Here is a 17,207-nt window from a genome sequence, read left to right as displayed (position 1 = left end):
CATTTTGATCTCAAGCATAGTCACGTTCTAAATACAACTGACATTTGCAAATTCAAATTGTTGCGCCAAGCACATACCATCCTTGTTTACAAAGCGAAAGGAGAGTGTCATATTAGAAATGTTAATTTGTACTCGTTCCAATGTGTGAAAAAAGAAATGTCGACTTTTTTCTCGCTCTTGAAAATTTATGTTAAAAAATGGAATAATATGGACTAAAACGGAAGTCAAATTGAACAATTTAAGTGATTTATGTGAAAGGAACTGTGAAATTTCTATATGAGTCCAAAAAAGAAAGCCAAAAATTCAAAGAAAAGGAAAAACACGAGTGTTCAAAATGTAAGTGGTGAGAAACCAAATAAAAAGACACTGAAATCTACTCACACGCCTATATCGAATGTAAACAAAAACAATGCAAGTCAAAATAAAACCGCTAGTAATGTAATTAAAACTGTGAATATGGATACGTTTAACGTTCCAGTTTATGATTCCCCCATGATCCAACAAAACAGATCACAGTTTCAACAGTATGCTCCATCGCAGCAGCCGATTCCAAATCCAAATTTCACTCAACTTTCGCCAACACTACCAGCTGCTGGGTTTTACACAAGTACCCCACACAATTTACAACCAATTATGAATCCTGCTATAGATGCAAACAATAAACTTGATATACTTACCCAGAAAGTTATCGAAATTTGCGACAAAATGTCGGTTATAGATGAACTGTCTAAAAAATTAAATTCGTTTGATAAAACTGTCCAAACCTTAGTGAAAACAGTCGAAAATGTATCCAAAAGAGTCGATGAGGTCGAAAAGAGCATGAACTTTGTGAACGAACAATTTGAACATAATAAAAATGATGTTAAGGAGGTTAGAAGTGCTTTTAATGAAATTCGATCCGAAAAAGATTCCACTAATAACACAATCTTCCGACTACAACAAGATCTAGATGACTTATATGATCGGCACATAGATCTCCAAACAAGATCAATGCGGGAGAATCTGATTTTCACTGGAATACCGCTTCATGATAAAGACGAACAAACGGAACAAACGGAAAAAATCATTGAAAACTTTATGGTCGATCAACTCAAACTTAACAGACTCGCGGAATACGAACGTGCTCACCGTTTTGGGAAGGAATATATTGAGAGAAACAAAGATGGCTCAGTTAAATTTGCAACAAAGCCAATTGTCTGTAGATTCAGAAACTTTAAAGAACGCGAGTTTGTTCGAAAAGCCGCAAGAGAATTGAGAGGTACTGGTTTCGGCATTAGTGAGCAGTTTCCTAAAGAAATTAATGACAGACGAAAATCGTTATGGCCATTCTTCCAAGAAGCACGAAGACAGAGTAAAAAGGCATTCTTTAGGAGGGATCGCCTCTTCATAGATGGAGTTGAATTTTTTCCACCAGAGAAAACCGATCAGCAAAACTCTGGAGTGTCAAGACAACAACCGAGACGAAACTACGATGATGAAGGCGCTCGCCCAAAATCAACTCAAAGAAAAAACAACGGGAGACGTTTCCAAAAACAATATTAGGACAACCCTGGAGGCAAAGATACAGAACGAAGTGACCAGTCAACCGATACCTGTGACTTTCACCTTTGTGATTCGAATTTAACTGTAAATAAAACTGACAATATTATTAACCTGTTATGTTTAAACGTATGTGGTATTAAAAATAGATTACTTTACCCTGAATTTAAATCCCTATTGTGTAATCATGATATTATCTGTCTTACAGAAACTAAACTAGATGATTGCGACTTAATTAATTGTGATGAATTTATTTTTAGTTTTAAAAATAGACACAAACTTTCTAACCATAGATCTGGTGGTATTGCATTGGGTTACCGGAAGTATTTAGAAAAATATATTAAACCTATTGAAACTGAATGCAAATTTGTTTATTGGTTAACTATTGATAAGAAAGTTTTAAACTTACCTGAAAACGTTTTTATTGGTATAGTTTACATACCACCAGTAAATACAAATTATACATCTGAAGAAGCTTTTAATGAGATAGAACTTGAACTTCAGAGATTTTCTGAAAAATCTGATTATATTATTTTGGTTGGAGACTTTAACAGTCGAACAGCAAATTTGTCCGATTTTTATGATGAAGATGATATAGATGATTTTGTTATTGACAACCTTACTGATCAATCTGGTTATACTGATGTATATATGTTAGACGATTTAAATATATCAAGAACAAGAAATAACCCAGACAAAGTTGTAAATTGTTATGGGAGAAAGTTTCTTGAATTTTGTAAAAATAACAAAGTATTTATTTTAAACGGTAGAGTTGGTCAAGATGTTATTGGTCGACCTACCAGTAGAAATAATAGTGTTATAGATTATATTGTTTGTACTTCACACTTTTTAAGATGCGTATCGAATTTTGAAGTTCTCGAATTTTCTAAACTTTTTTCTGATGTTCACTCACCTATGAAACTATCTATTAATATGGTGAACCCTTCATTTGAACTACACACTACAGAGTTATCCTACCAAGAAGAAAATAAAATTGGAAAATGGAAATTTGAGCAAGTGAATGATTTCAAGAATAACATAGATGGTGACAAAATAAGAAATGTTATTGATGAATTATCTGTTTATAGTAATCAAGAAAATGTAACAAAATATGAAATAAATACTGTAGTTACAAATATTACTGATATTTTAATTGATTCTGCAAAAGCAACATTTGGTACACATAATTTTAATAGAAATATGCTGAATTGTAATAGAAAGCATAATAAACAATGGTATAATTTTGATTGTAAAAAGGCAAAGAAAGAACTGAGAAAGGCACAAAGAATGTATAAACATTATGGGTCAAATTTATTTAAAGAACGATTACGACACTGTGAATATTACTATAAAAGTGTAATGGATGAAAACATTAAGAAGTATAATAAAGAAATAACTGATAATATGAAAAAATTAAAATCCAAAAATCCCAAAGAATTTTGGAAACTTTTTAACAGAGGTAGACAACGAGAAAAAAGCAATATATCTATTGAAACTTTATTTGATTTTTTTAAAGAATTGAATGAAAACAAGTTTGAAGACGAGTTTGTCATCGATAATGATTTGAACTCTGATCATGTAAATGAGACACTGAATGGTGTAATTACACATGACGAAATTATTAAAGCTATTAAAAAGGCGAAAAACAACAAATCGCCAGGTGAAGATAAAATAATCAATGAATATGTTGCAAATTCTCTTGACAGTATGATTGATGTATATTCTAAATTGTTTAATCTTATTTTTGATACGGGTATTCTGCCGGAGGCCTGGCTTATTGGAAACATAATACCAGTGTTCAAGAACAAAGGATGTCAATTAGAAGCAAAAAATTATAGGCCTATTACTTTATTGTCATGCCTCGGTAAGATTTTTACATCTATTCTTAATGATAGATTGGGGGAATTTGTTGATGAACTAAATATCTTGAACGAAAACCAAGCAGGCTTCCGACAGGGCTACTCTACCAACGATCATATTTTTTCATTATATGCACTCTTCGAGTTGCTATGTGTCAAACGAAAAAAATTACATTGTGTATTCGTTGACTTTGAAAAAGCCTTCGACTTTGTTCAAAGAAACTCACTTCTGTATAAGCTTGTTTTAAATAAGATAACTGGTAAATTTCTTAGAATTGTAGAAAATTTGTATAAAGATGTTAAATCAAGAGTTGTACATAATAATGAAGCATCTGACATGTTTGTAAGTGATATTGGAGTCCGCCAAGGAGAAAATCTTTCTCCTTTATTATTTTCTTTATATTTAAATGATCTTCATGGATTTTTAGAAAATAGCGATTTAAAAGGTATACATTCAATTACTTCTGATATAGAAGATGAACTGGATATTTATTTTAAGATATTTGTCTTATTGTATGCTGACGATTCGATTTTACTCGCTGAGACAAGCACAGATCTGCAATTACTTTTAAATAGTTTTTCTCAATATTGTGAAAAGTGGAAACTTAAAATTAATGTTAACAAGACAAAGGTAATGATATTTTCAAAAGGTAGACCACAGAATAATTTGAAGTTTTATATTAATAACGAAGAGATAGAAATTGTTAAGAAGTATAAATACCTTGGTGTTATATTCTCTAGAAATGCTTCTTTTTTTGCAACTAGAAAATATCTTAAAGATCAAGCTACTAGAGCTATGTATTGTGTTATTAAGAAGTGTAGATCTAACCATCTATCTATAGAATGCCAGCTCGATATGTTTGATAAAGCTGTTTTACCTATACTTTTATATGGGGCCGAAATCTGGGGATACGAAAATCTTGACATTTTGGAAAGGGTACATTTGAGTTTTTGTAAACATGTTTTACGGTTAAAAAGATCGACTCCAAATTTTATGGTTTACGGGGAATTGGGAAGATATCCTATTTCTTTATACGTTAAATTACGGATGATAAAATTTTGGTGTAACCTTCTTGATAACACACTTGATAACAAGATTTCGTCAATGTTATATAAGTTGATATATATTAATTTTAATAAGTATGGAATTGAAAACAAATGGTTGTTATGTATCAAAAGTATTTTTGATAATTGTGGAATGTCAAACATATGGCAAAATCAAGATTGTATCTCAAAAAAATGGATTGTATTAAGCATTGAACAAAAGTTAAAAGATCAGTTTAGACAAGAATGGCTAGCAAATGTAAATCAATCATCAAAAGGTCTATGTTATAAATTATTCAAAACAGAACTTAAATTTGAAAATTATATTTCAATTTTATCGTTAAATAATGCACTGAAACTATGTAAATTTAGATGTGGCAATCACCGTTTGCCAGTGGAGACAGGGAGGTGGCAAAATGTTCAAAGACCCGAGAGACTATGCCACCTTTGTGAATCTACTGACATCGGCGATGAATTCCATTATGTAATGTCTTGTTCTTTTTTCAAAAAAGAACGATATAAATATTTACCACACTATTGTTGTACAAATGTTAATATTCTTAAATTTAAAAATGTATTCACTACAGTCAATATTGTCTTACTAGAAAAATTGTGTAGATTTATAAACTATATATCAGTGAAAGTCTGTCCTCCTGGTTAAATTACAATTATTTATGTATATTTCACACATGCAAAATATGTTGTATTTTGTTTATATTTTCATCTCTGTAACTATGTCATTTAGTTAATGAGAATAAAGATCTCAATCAACCAAATATGATTGAAATTTTTGCCACTGGACGTTTAGCAAGCAACAATCAATTAATAAATCTATCGCTAGATTAATGTTCAGGGCGCACCTTCTAATCCTGCATGTGCATTAAATCGAAAACCAATGCATTGAAAGCGCAGACTGATTTTAAAAAAAGTCGACTTTGTCTTAATGTACACCAAGTTGAGAAACTTCCCTAAAATAGGGATAATCAAAAAGAACTGCCATGTAACCGTACAAGAATATGTGCATGTCTAATGTTAAATCCTTTAAAATAATAATATCTTTATCACTGATGGTATTTTTAATTTTTAGTTTCCGCTGGTTCTATTTCTTTGTTATTTGTATTTTCATTTAGAATGATACTTTTAACAAGGTATCCCTTACAGTGTATACCGAAAGGCATATGTATGTATACTAAGTAAATGTATGTAGGATCATTTATAGATTACTATACGGTATTGGTTTTGATCATTGTTGAAGGTCGTACTGTGACTTATAAATCCACGTCATTTAGACTGTTGGATAGTTGTCTTATTGGCAATAACACACGTCTCCTTATTTTATACCTATGTTATTGTTCCCCAGCAAAGAATGCCAATTTTTAATTATATTTCTGAAATGACAATGGTAAAGGGGATAATCTGGCTGTCCCATTGAGGTAAAGACTTGTATATAACTTTATAGAGTTACTTGATAGCAAACATTTTATAATTGGACACACATGTTTTATTATATAAAGCTGAAATAACCTCAAGCCGCTTCCCTCCATTCTAGCGTGAAACCACAAACCTGATTACCCTTTTAGGTATTTCAATTAAAAACTATATAGCCTATGTTATTGTTTATCTTACAACATCTTTGCCACAGGGCCTGTTTGATTACACACCTAGTGTTGTGTTTGTGGTGTTATGGATATGGTCTTTATATGTACAGAACAGGTTTGATATGTAAACATGTCCATATAAACAAATAAAAGGGATATAATATATAGATTTTAGATTATTTGGATTAAAATAGAGTAGATATGAAACACTATATTAGGATGGTAACAGATCGAGAAAAGTGATGATGCATAACTTAATATAATATTATTGGTAATCCATTTTCTCCATCACGACCTACTTTGACAGAAGCTTGATAAACAATGATAAAAGGGTCACCCAACCAGGCAATCTTGTCTTATTAGACAGTTTGTTTAAATACATGGTCATATTTCATTTAAATTCTTCCTCGGTATTTGTCCTGATTTAGGTCACTGCATGGTTCCTTAATCACATCGGTTCGGCTTTAAACTATTGTCGTATTTCTTTTGTCAGTAATTAAAGAATAAAGTATTTATAGTACAATTTCACAATGTAAAATATTTTTTATAAGTGAAAAGGGCGTGTCAAAACATTTGGGTCTGATCCGGACTAGCCACATTTTTACTAAAAGGGCGTAAAAGAGTGGAAAGAATAGAGAGAAAAAATAAAAGGTAACTTACCAGGAAAATAGTATTCACTATAATCAATATAACTTTGGCAATTGACGCACCACATCCCAAAGTCATTATTGCAGGTTTAATAAACTGTCACTAAAAAAAAGTCACTGGAAATCCTCCGGTTAGGTTTATATTAAATTAATGAAGTTTAATTCACTCTCGACGTCACCTCAGGTAAATCTACAACTGAAAATCGTATTACCTGTACGGTATGGTTATAGTCAATACTTTGTAATTGTCATGTGACGCGGTCTATTTTGAAATAGATCAGTTACATCATAGTTTTGTCCGGGCCTTTTGCATGAATGAAGTGACGTAAATTTAGATAAACAAAAATAGAAAGGAGCAACTTCTTAGGAATATATATAAGGGTGAATCATTGTAATTTTTTAGGGTTAAACATAATTTTAAATGAATAACAAAGTGTACGAGCGTGTTAAGTTATCCTTAATTTTCATAGGTGCAAAACATTATACGTCAATTTCGAGAAAACGCCTTTCTTGAAATAATGATAAAAATACATGATTTAAACATCTTCAACATTATCTGACCCATTATAACTGAGTCATTGAAAGGGTAAACTCTTACAAAATCGATTGTTGTAGATTTACATTTGCTAAACGTCCAAATATTTCATAAATATTCAGGACGGGTACACATTTAACTATGAATAAATCATGAAAATTGGATTGAAGGGGGTTCATAAAATACTGTTAAGACTGACTTTGGGAAAAGTTGGAGATCTTGGGCACTGTCAGAATACGACTGGACGACAAAACTCGAACACAGAGCAATCTTTTTAGAATAACATCACAGTTTGCGGTTCACATGTCAAAGTTGCGACTTCACGAAAAAAAGGGAAAAATGACAAGGGACAATCAAAAATAACAAGTCGATTGAAGAAATACCGGCAATGCTATGGACAAAAATAAAACGATCAACAAAACACCACAAAACTAAAGATAAAGCAACACAAAACCCACAATAAACATGGTTTGGACTCCGTGACTCCGTCATGTTAAGTAGTTCCTGCTCAAATAATTACACTCGGCCCAAAGCAATTAAGTGACTCTGGACTAAAAAAAACCCTTAAACAACAGCACTTGTTATTTTTGTAGGCTCTGAATAATTAAAATTACAAAAATGTATATAATTCATAGAAACTTACATTTTAGATATATTATTGTGGATTTCGTGGGTAAAAGTAACCAACAAATTTAGATGTTCAACGAAGTTCAAATTTTCTGTAGGCTTGTATGCAGACTTTGGCAAAACCACGAAATCAAATATCCACGAAAATAAATGTTTCCTCAATCCACGAAAATGGATACATATGTGACAGTGATATTTTCCATTTAATTCTAGTGTGAAAATATAGAAACTTTAGATTCATCATTCTAATTTATCTCGTCCTGAATATGCATGAAATATTTGCCACTGGACGTTAAGCAACCAACAATCAATCAATCAATCTAATTTATCTTTCTGACAATTCTTCTGTTTTCTTTCATGTCAGTCATTTTAATCTTAAAAGATTTTAACTACATGTATATGTGCTAATTACGCCGTTTTTAACATTACGTACTTTCTAATCCGTTTGTCATTTCCATTGTCTAAATACTTTAACGATCAGTTTATTATCTTAACACTTAGGTTACTTTTGTTTTTTGTTGGTTTATAGCTAATGATGTAATATTACATGTAGTAGATAGTTCAATTAAGATTTAGTAGAAGTTTCAGATGGGAACCCGACAGGCTACGGAAATGATGTCGAATTTATATGTATACGGAAATCCGTAGTGTAGTGAACAAAGCATTTATACTGGACTTTGCTGTGTATTTACATGTATGATTTATACTGTGTTTAACATTAATTAAGTCGCCAAAACGGAGTTTTGGAGACTTATTGTTTTTGTCCCGTTTCTTATTATTATGTCACCCGATCGACAATGTCGGGTGGCATATTGCTTTTCCTCCGTTTCTTTTTTTTATTATTATTATTATGGCACCCTCAACGGAGTTGGGGTGACATATTGTTATTCTACGTTTCTTTTTTTCCTTTTTTTTATTATTATTTTTCTTCCACTATTTTTGTCCGGAGCAGATCTCGGAATAGAATGGACCAAAGTTGATGGAACTATGGTATAATGTTGACCACCATGCAAAGTTGTCCCTCTGACTTTGGAATGGTCAAGATGGCCACCGTTACCATGGAAACAGCAAAAATGCGAAAAAAATCAAAGTACTCCAAATTGGAAGAAACTCCACAGGAATGGTAACTGGCATGTGCTGATTTGCAGTTTGACTTTGGAATTTTCAAAATGGCTGCCGTTACCATGGAAACAGCTAAAATATCAAAAATTCTAACTCTTTCGTTATAAGACGCAACTGGATGAAACTTTATGAAAATGTTACCCAGTCTGCTAAGATGTCAAAACAATATTCCTAAATGGCCGCCGTTGTCATGGAAACTGGGGGCAAATTTTACATTTACCCTAAGGGAAAATGCATAAAATCAGCATTTTCTCAAAGAGTATTTCACCAAAGTCAATGAAACTGTAATGATAAATAACATGACATGTGGCAATGAGATGTCTGCTTTTAGAATTTTGGAATTATCCACTGTAACCATGGAAACAGCAATAATGTCAAAAATTTCAAAAATAATTAAATTGCTGCAAACCGGATGAAACTTTACAGAAATGGTTACTGGCATGGGCAGAGTTGCATTTTGAAGTTGGAATTTTCAAAATGGCCACCGAAACCATGGAAACAGCAAAAATGTCAAAAATTTCAAAATGCTCCAAACTTTATGAAACTTTACAAAAATGATAATTTGCATGTGTAGATGCGCTCTTTGACTTTGGAGTTTCCAAAATGGCCGCCGTTGCCATGGAAACAACAAAAATGCGAAAAATCTAAATTTGGTCCATTCTTTATGAAACTTGACAGTAATGTGACCTGTCATGTGTAGATGTGCCATCCGACTTTGGAATTTTCAAAATAGCTGCCGTTACCATGGAAACTACAAAAATGTCAAAAAATTCAAAATGCTTCAAACTTAATGAAACTTTACACAAATGTTGACTGTCTTATGTAGATGTGGCATTTGACTTTGGAATTTCCAAAATGGCCACCGTAACCATGGAAACACGAATGCTTAAATTTGAAAATTGGTCCAATTTTTATGAAACTTGTAAGTAATATGACCTGTCACGTGTAGATGTGATATCCGACTTTGAAATTTCAAAATGGCTGCCGTTACAATGGAAACAGCAGAACAATGGTTGGGGCCGTTTTGGCGACTTTTGTGTTAGCATCCTAACACAGGATTACTTGTTTTTTTTCTTATTATGGCACCTTCAACGGAGTTGGGGTGACATACTGTTATTCTACGTTTCTTTTTTTTATGGCACCCTCAACGGAGTTGGGGTGACATATTGTTATTGTTCGTTTCTTTTTTTCTTATTATTATATTTATTCTTCCACACTTTTTTGTCCATGCTATTTCTCAGAATTGGCTTGAACAATATTGATGGAACTATACCATAATGTAGACCACTTTATAAAATTGTGCAATCGGGGTATGGCATCATCAAGATGGCTGCCGTTGCCATGGAAACCGAAAAAATGTGAAAAAAAATGCAAATTCTAAATCTTTCGTTATAAGAGGCAATCTCTTGAAAGTTTATGTAAATGTTGGCAGCGATGCCCTGAGGTACCAACAGTACTTGGAATTTTTAAAATGGCTGCCATTGCCATGGAAACTGGAGAAAAGTTTAACATTGAGCCTATGTGAAAAAACATCAAACCAGCATTTTCTAAAGGAATATAAGATCAAACTCAAAGAAACATCATGAATATATAACATGACATAAGTCAATGTTACAACTGTTGTTGGAATTTTCGAAATGGACACCGTAACCATGGAAACAGCAAAAATATCCAAAAATTTCAAAATGGTCTAAACTAAATGAAACTTAAAATAAATGGTAACTGACAATTGGAGATAAGACTTTGGACTTCGGATTTTCCCAAATGGCCGCCGTTGACATAGAAACTGCAAAAATAAAAAAAAATAAATAATGTAACAAATTTCCCGAAAATTTACAGACAAATTTGTTGTAATGCATTTAAGTGCTTTGACTGTTTTTAATTTTCAAAATGGCTGCAGTTTAGTGGCAATGTGGGAAGGGTGCCATCCGCTATTGCTTGCAATGGCAAATCTAATTATGGTACCCTCAACGGAGTTGGGGTGACATATTGTTATTCTACGTTTCTTTTTTTTCTTATTATTATTATTATTATTATTATTGCAGCCTCAACGGAGTTGGGGTGACATACTGTTATTGTACTTTCTTTTTTTTTCTTATTTTTCTTCCACACATTTTGTCCGCGCGAGTTCTCAGAACTGAACGGACCAATGTTTATGGAACTCAACTACAATGAGGAACCCCATGTGAAGTTGTGCACCTTGCTTTAGAATGGTGAAACATGGCCGCCGTTTCCATGGAAACAGCAAAAAATGCGAATAAAAAATCAAAGTGTTCCAAAATGAAAGAAACTCCACAGGAATGGTAACTGGCATGTGCTGATTTGCAGTTTGACTTTGGAATTTTCAAAATGGCTGCCGTTAACATGGAAACAGCTACAATATCAAAAATTCTAACTCTTTCGTTATAAGACCCAACTGGATGAAACTTTATGAAAATGTTACCCGTTATGCTAAGATGTCAAGACAATATTTGGACAGTCCAAAATGACCGCCGTTGTCATGGAAACTGGGGGCAAGTTTAACATTGACCCTATGGGAATATGCATAAAATCAGCATTTTCTTAAAGAGTATTTCACCAAAATCAATGAAACTGTATTGATATATAACATGACATGTGGCAATGAGATGTCTGCTTCTAGAATTTTGGAATTATCCACAGTAACCATGGAAACAGCAAAAATTTCCAAAATTTCCAAAAAAATCAAAATGCTGCAAAATGGATAAAAGTTTACAGAAATGGTAACTGGTATTAGCAGAGTTGCATTTTGAAGTTGGAATTTTCAAAATGGCCGCCGTAACCATGGAAACAGCAAAAATGTCTAAAATTTCAAAATGCTACAGACTTAATGAAACTTTACAAAAATGATAATTTGCATGTGTAGATGCACTCTTTGACTTTGGAATTTTCTAAATGGATGCCGCTCGCCTGGCAATTGGGGGAAGGGTGCCATCCGCTATTGCTTGCAATGGCAAATCTAGTTATGGCACCCTCAACGGAGTTGGGGTGACATACTGTTATTCTACGTTTCTTTTCTTTCTTATTATTTTTCTTGCAAAAGTTTTGTCCGCGCGAGTTCTTGGAATCCAATGGACCAATGTTGATGGAACTCTACTATAATGAGGACCCCCATGTAAAGTTGTGACCTTGCTATGGAATGGTAAAAAATGGCCGCCATTTCCATGGAAACAGCAAAAATGCCAAAAAAATCAAAAGTGTTCCAAACTGGAAGAAACTCCACAGGAATGGTAACTGGCATGTGCTGATTTGCAGTTTGACTTCGGAATTTTCAATATGGCTGCCGTTACCATGGAAACAGCTAAAATATCAAAAATTCTAACTCTTCCGTTATAAGACCCAACTGGATGAAACTTAATGAAATGTTACCCAGTATGCCAAGATGCCAAGACAATATTTGGATACTCCAAAATGACCGCCGTTGTCATGGAAACTGGGGGCAAGTTTAACATTGACCCTATGGGAAAATGCATAAAATCAGCATTTTCTTAAAGAGTATTTCAACAAAGTCAATGAAACTGTATTGATATATAACATGACATGTAGCAATGAGATGTCTGCTTTTAGAATTTTGGAATTATCTACTGTAACAATGGCTGCAGCATAAATGTCCAGAATTTCAAAAAAAATCAAAATGCTGCAAACTGGATGAAACTTTACAGAAATGGTAACTGGCATAGGCAGATTTGCATTTTGAAGTTGGAATTTTCAAAATACGCCGTAACCATGGAAACAGCAAAAATGTCCAAAATTTCAAAATGCTCCAAATTTAATGAAACTTTACAAAAATGATAACTTGCATGTGTAGATGCACTCTTTGACTTTTCTAAATGGCTGCCACTCACCTGGTAAACGGGGGAAGGGTGCCATCCGCTATTGCTTGCAATTGCAAATCTAGTTATTATTATTTTTCTTCCACACATTTTGTCCTCGCGATTTCTCGAAATCCAATGGAGAAATGTTGATGGAACTCTACTATATTGAGGACCCCCATGTGAAGATATGCACGAAGCATGGAATGGTTCAAGATGGCTGCCGTTACCATGGAAACGGAACAAATGTGAAAAAAATCCAGTTTTTGGTTTTGGTGAACAGTTTGGATATGTTTAAACTCAGAATCATTATATTTTAATACAATGTAGGTGCCAAGTATATACTGGTGTTGGATGATTTTTGGCAATCATTGGAACTACTATGTTGCCATGGAAACTACACCAAAAATTTCAAAAATATCAAAATGTTCCAAACTTAATGAAACTTCACAATAACGATGAGCAACATTGGAAGATGTGGCATTTGGAGTTGGAATTTCCAAAATGCCTGTTGTTACCATGGAAACAATGCAAAAAGGTCAAAATGTTACAAAAACTTCAGGGTTTGGTGAATAATTTCGGTATGCTTTAACTTAAAATCATAAAATTTTTAAACAATATAGTTGTCTATTATATTCAGGTTTTGAATGATTTTGACAATCATTGGAACTGCTATGTTACCCATGGATACAGGAGCAACAATTTCAAAATTTTCAGAATGCTTCAAACTTAATGAAACTTCTTTAAAATGTTGACTGTCATGTGTGGAAACGGCAATTAGCGTTGGAATTTCCAAAAAAATTATGCGTAAAATTGTAAATCCGCTAAATGTATTAAAAAATAACAGAAAGACGTATAGACATCAGTATATATGTGCAGTCACTGTTTTAAATTTTTAAACTGGCTGCAATCTAGAGGCAATAGGGGAAGGGTGCCATCCGCTATTGCTTGCAATGGCAAATCTAGTTATGGCACCCTCAACGGAGTTGGGGTGACATACTGTTATTCTACATTTCTTTTTTTTCTTATTTTTCTTCCACACATTTTGTCCGCGCGAGTTCTTGGAATCCAATGGACCAATGTTGATGGAACTCTACTATAATGAGGACCCCCATGTAAAGTTGTGCACCTTGCTATGGAATGGTAAAAAATGGCCGCCGTTTCCATGACAACAGCAAAAATGCCAAAAAAATCAAAGTGTTCCAAACTGGAAGAAACTTCACAGGAATGGTAACTGGCATGTGCTGATTTGCAGTTTGACTTCGGAATTTTCAACATGGCTGCCGTTACCATGGAAACAGCTACCATATCAAAAATTCAAACTCTTCCGTTTGTTTTCAACAAAGTCAATGAAACTGTATTGATATATTACATGACATGTGGCAATGAGATGTCTGCTTTTAGAATTTTGGAATTATCCACTGTAACCATAGCTGCAGCATAAATGTCCAAAATTTCAAAAGAAATCAAAATGCTGCAAACTAGATGAAACTTTACAGAAACGGTAACTAGCAAAGGCAGAGTTTTATTTTGAAGTTGGAATTTTCAAAATGGCCGCCGTTACCATGGAAACAGCAAACATGTCCAAAATGCTCCAAACTTAATGAAACTTTACAAAAATGATAATTTGCATGTGAAGAAACTCCACAGGAATGGTTAACTGGCATGTGCTGATTTGCAGTTTGACTTCGGAATTTTCAAAATGGCTCCCGTTACCATGGAAACAGCTAAAATATAAAAAAATCTAACTCTTTCGTTATAAGACCCAACTGGATGAAACTTTATGAAAATGTTACCCGTTATGCTAAGATGTCAAGACAATATTTGGACAGTCCAAAATGACCGCCGTTGTCATGGAAACTGGGGGCAAGTTTAACATTGACCCTATGGGAATATGCATAAAATCTGCATTTCTTAAAGAGTATTTCACCAAAGTAAATGAAACTTTATTGATATATAACATGACATGTGGCAATGAGATGTCTGCTTTTAGAATTTTGGAATTATCCACTGTAACCATGGAAACAGCAAAAATGTCCAAAATTTCAAAATTATCAAAATGCTGCAAACTGGATGAAATTTTACAGAAATGGTAACTGGCATGGGCAGAGTTGCATTTTGAAGTTGGAATTTTCAAAATGGCCGCCGTAACCATGGAAACAGCAAACATGTCCAAAATTTCAAAATGCTCCAAACTTAATAAAACTTTACAAAAATGATAATTTGCATGTGTAGATGCACTCTTTGACTTTGGAATTTTCTAAATGGCTGCCGCTCGACTGGCAATGGGGGAAGGGTGCCATCCGCTATTGCTTGCAATTGCAAATCTAGTTTTTCTTATTATTTTTCTTGCACAAATTTTGTCCGCGCGAGTTCTTGGAATCCAATGGACCAATGTTGATGGAACTCTACTTTAATGAGGACCCCCATGTAAAGTTGTGCACCTTGTAATGGAATGGTAAAAAATGGCCGCTGTTTCCATGGAAACAGCAAAAATGCCAAAAAAATCCAAGTGTTCCAAACTGGAAGAAACTCCATAGGAATGGTAACTGGCATGTGCTGATTAGCAGTTTGACTTCGGAATTTTCAAAATGGCTGCCGTTACCATGGAAACAGCTAAAATATCAAAATTCTAACTCTTTCGTTATAAGACCCAACTGGATGAAACTTAATGAAAATGTTACCCAGTATGACAAGATGCCAAGACGATATTTGGATACTCCAAAATGGCCGCCGTTGTCATGGAAACTGGAGGCAAGTTTAACATTGACCCTATGGGAAAATGCATAAAATCAGCATTTTCTTAAAGAGGATTTCACCAAAGTCAATGAAACTGTATTGATATATAACATGACATGTGGCAATGAGATGTCTGATTTTAGAATTTTGGAATTATCCACTGTAACTATGGATACAGCAAAAATGTCCAAAATTTCAAAAAAATCAAAATGCTGCAAACTGGATGAAACTTTACAGAAATGGTAACTGGCATAGGCAGAGTTGCATTTTGAAGTTGGAATTTTCAAAATGTCCGCCGTAACCATGGAAACAGCAAAAATGTCCAAAATTTCAAAATGCTCCAAACTTAATGAAACTTTACAAAAAGGATAATTTGCATGTGTAGATGCACTCTTTGACTTTGGTATTTTTTAAAATGGCTGCCACTCACCTGGCAACGGGGGAAGGGTGCCATCCGCTATTGCTTGCAATTGTAAATCTAGTTATGGCACCCTCAACGGAGTTGGGGTGACATACTGTTATTCTACGTTTCTTTTTTTTCTTATTTTTCTTCCACACATTTTGTCCGCGCGAGTTCTTGGAATCCAATGGACCAATGTTGATGGAACTCTACTATAATGAGGACCCCAATGTAAAGTTGTGCACCTTGCTATGGAATGGAAAAAAAAATGGCCGCTGTTTCCATGGAAACAGCAAAAATGCGAAAAAAATCAAAGTGTTCCAAATTGGAAGAAACTCCACAGGAATGTTAACTGGCATGTGCTGATTTGCAGTTTGACTTTGGAATTTTCAAAATGGCTGCCGTTACCATAGAAACAGCTAAAATATCAAAAATTCTAACTCTTCCGTTATAAGACACAACTGGATGAAACTTTATGAAAATGTTACCCAGTATGCTAAGATGTCAAGACAATATTTGGATAGTCCAAAATGGCCGCCGTTGTCAGGGAAACATGGGGCAAGTTTTACATTGACCCTATGGAAAAATGCATAAAATCAGCATTTTCTTAAAGAGTATTTCACCAAAGTCAGTGAAACTGTATTGATATATAATATGACATGTGGCAATGGGATGTCTGCTTTTAGAATTTTGAAATTATCCACTGTAACCATGGATGCAGCAAAAATGTCCAAAATTTCAAAAAAAAATGAAAACGCTCCAAAATGGATGAAACCTTACAGAAATGATAACTGGCATGGGCAAAGTTGGTTTTTGAAGTTTGAATTTTAAAATGGCCGCCGTAACCATGGAAACAGCAAAAATGTCTAAAATTTCAAAATGCTACAGACTTAATGAAACTTTACAAAAATGATAATTTGCATGTGTAGATGCACTCTTTGACTTTGGAATTTTCTAAATGGATGCCGCTCGCCTGGCAATTGGGGGAAGGGTGCCATCCGCTATTGCTTGCAATGGCAAATCTAGTTATGGCACCCTCAACGGAGTTGGGGTGACATACTGTTATTCTACGTTTCTTTTTTTTCTTAATATTATTTTTCTTGCAAAAGTTTTGTCCGCGCGAGTTCTTGGAATCCAATGGACCAATGTTGATGGAACTCTACTATAATGAGGACCCCCATGTAAAGTTGTGACCTTGCTATGGAATGGTAAAAAATGGCCGCCATTTCCATGGAAACAGCAAAAATGCCAAAAAAATCAAAAGTGT

The 17,207-nt window shown here is 33.8% G+C and overlaps 1 protein-coding gene across 2 annotated transcripts in view; it reads right to left on the bottom strand.

Moving 5' to 3' along the window:
• LOC127700716 (23 kDa integral membrane protein-like) overlaps positions 1-6,930 on the bottom strand; it is a 29,447-nt gene extending 22,517 nt beyond the window's left edge. Inside the window, exon 1 of one of the 2 annotated variants that reach the window (XM_052204319.1) lies at positions 6,701-6,930. In XM_052204319.1, the coding sequence (XP_052060279.1) occupies positions 6,701-6,766 (66 nt within the window). In that variant the 5' untranslated portion in view covers positions 6,767-6,930. The remainder of the gene's footprint in view (positions 1-6,700) is intronic. The other variant, XM_052204320.1, reaches the window with a different exon arrangement.
• Positions 6,931-17,207: the final 10,277 nt, after the last annotated feature.

Source organism: Mytilus californianus, unplaced genomic scaffold, assembly GCF_021869535.1.
Source record: "Mytilus californianus isolate M0D057914Y unplaced genomic scaffold, xbMytCali1.0.p SCAF_5, whole genome shotgun sequence".
Lineage (NCBI taxonomy): Eukaryota > Metazoa > Mollusca > Bivalvia > Mytilida > Mytilidae > Mytilus > Mytilus californianus.
Note: the sequence above shows the minus strand (reverse complement) of the source record. Positions and strands in the feature narration are given on the sequence as shown.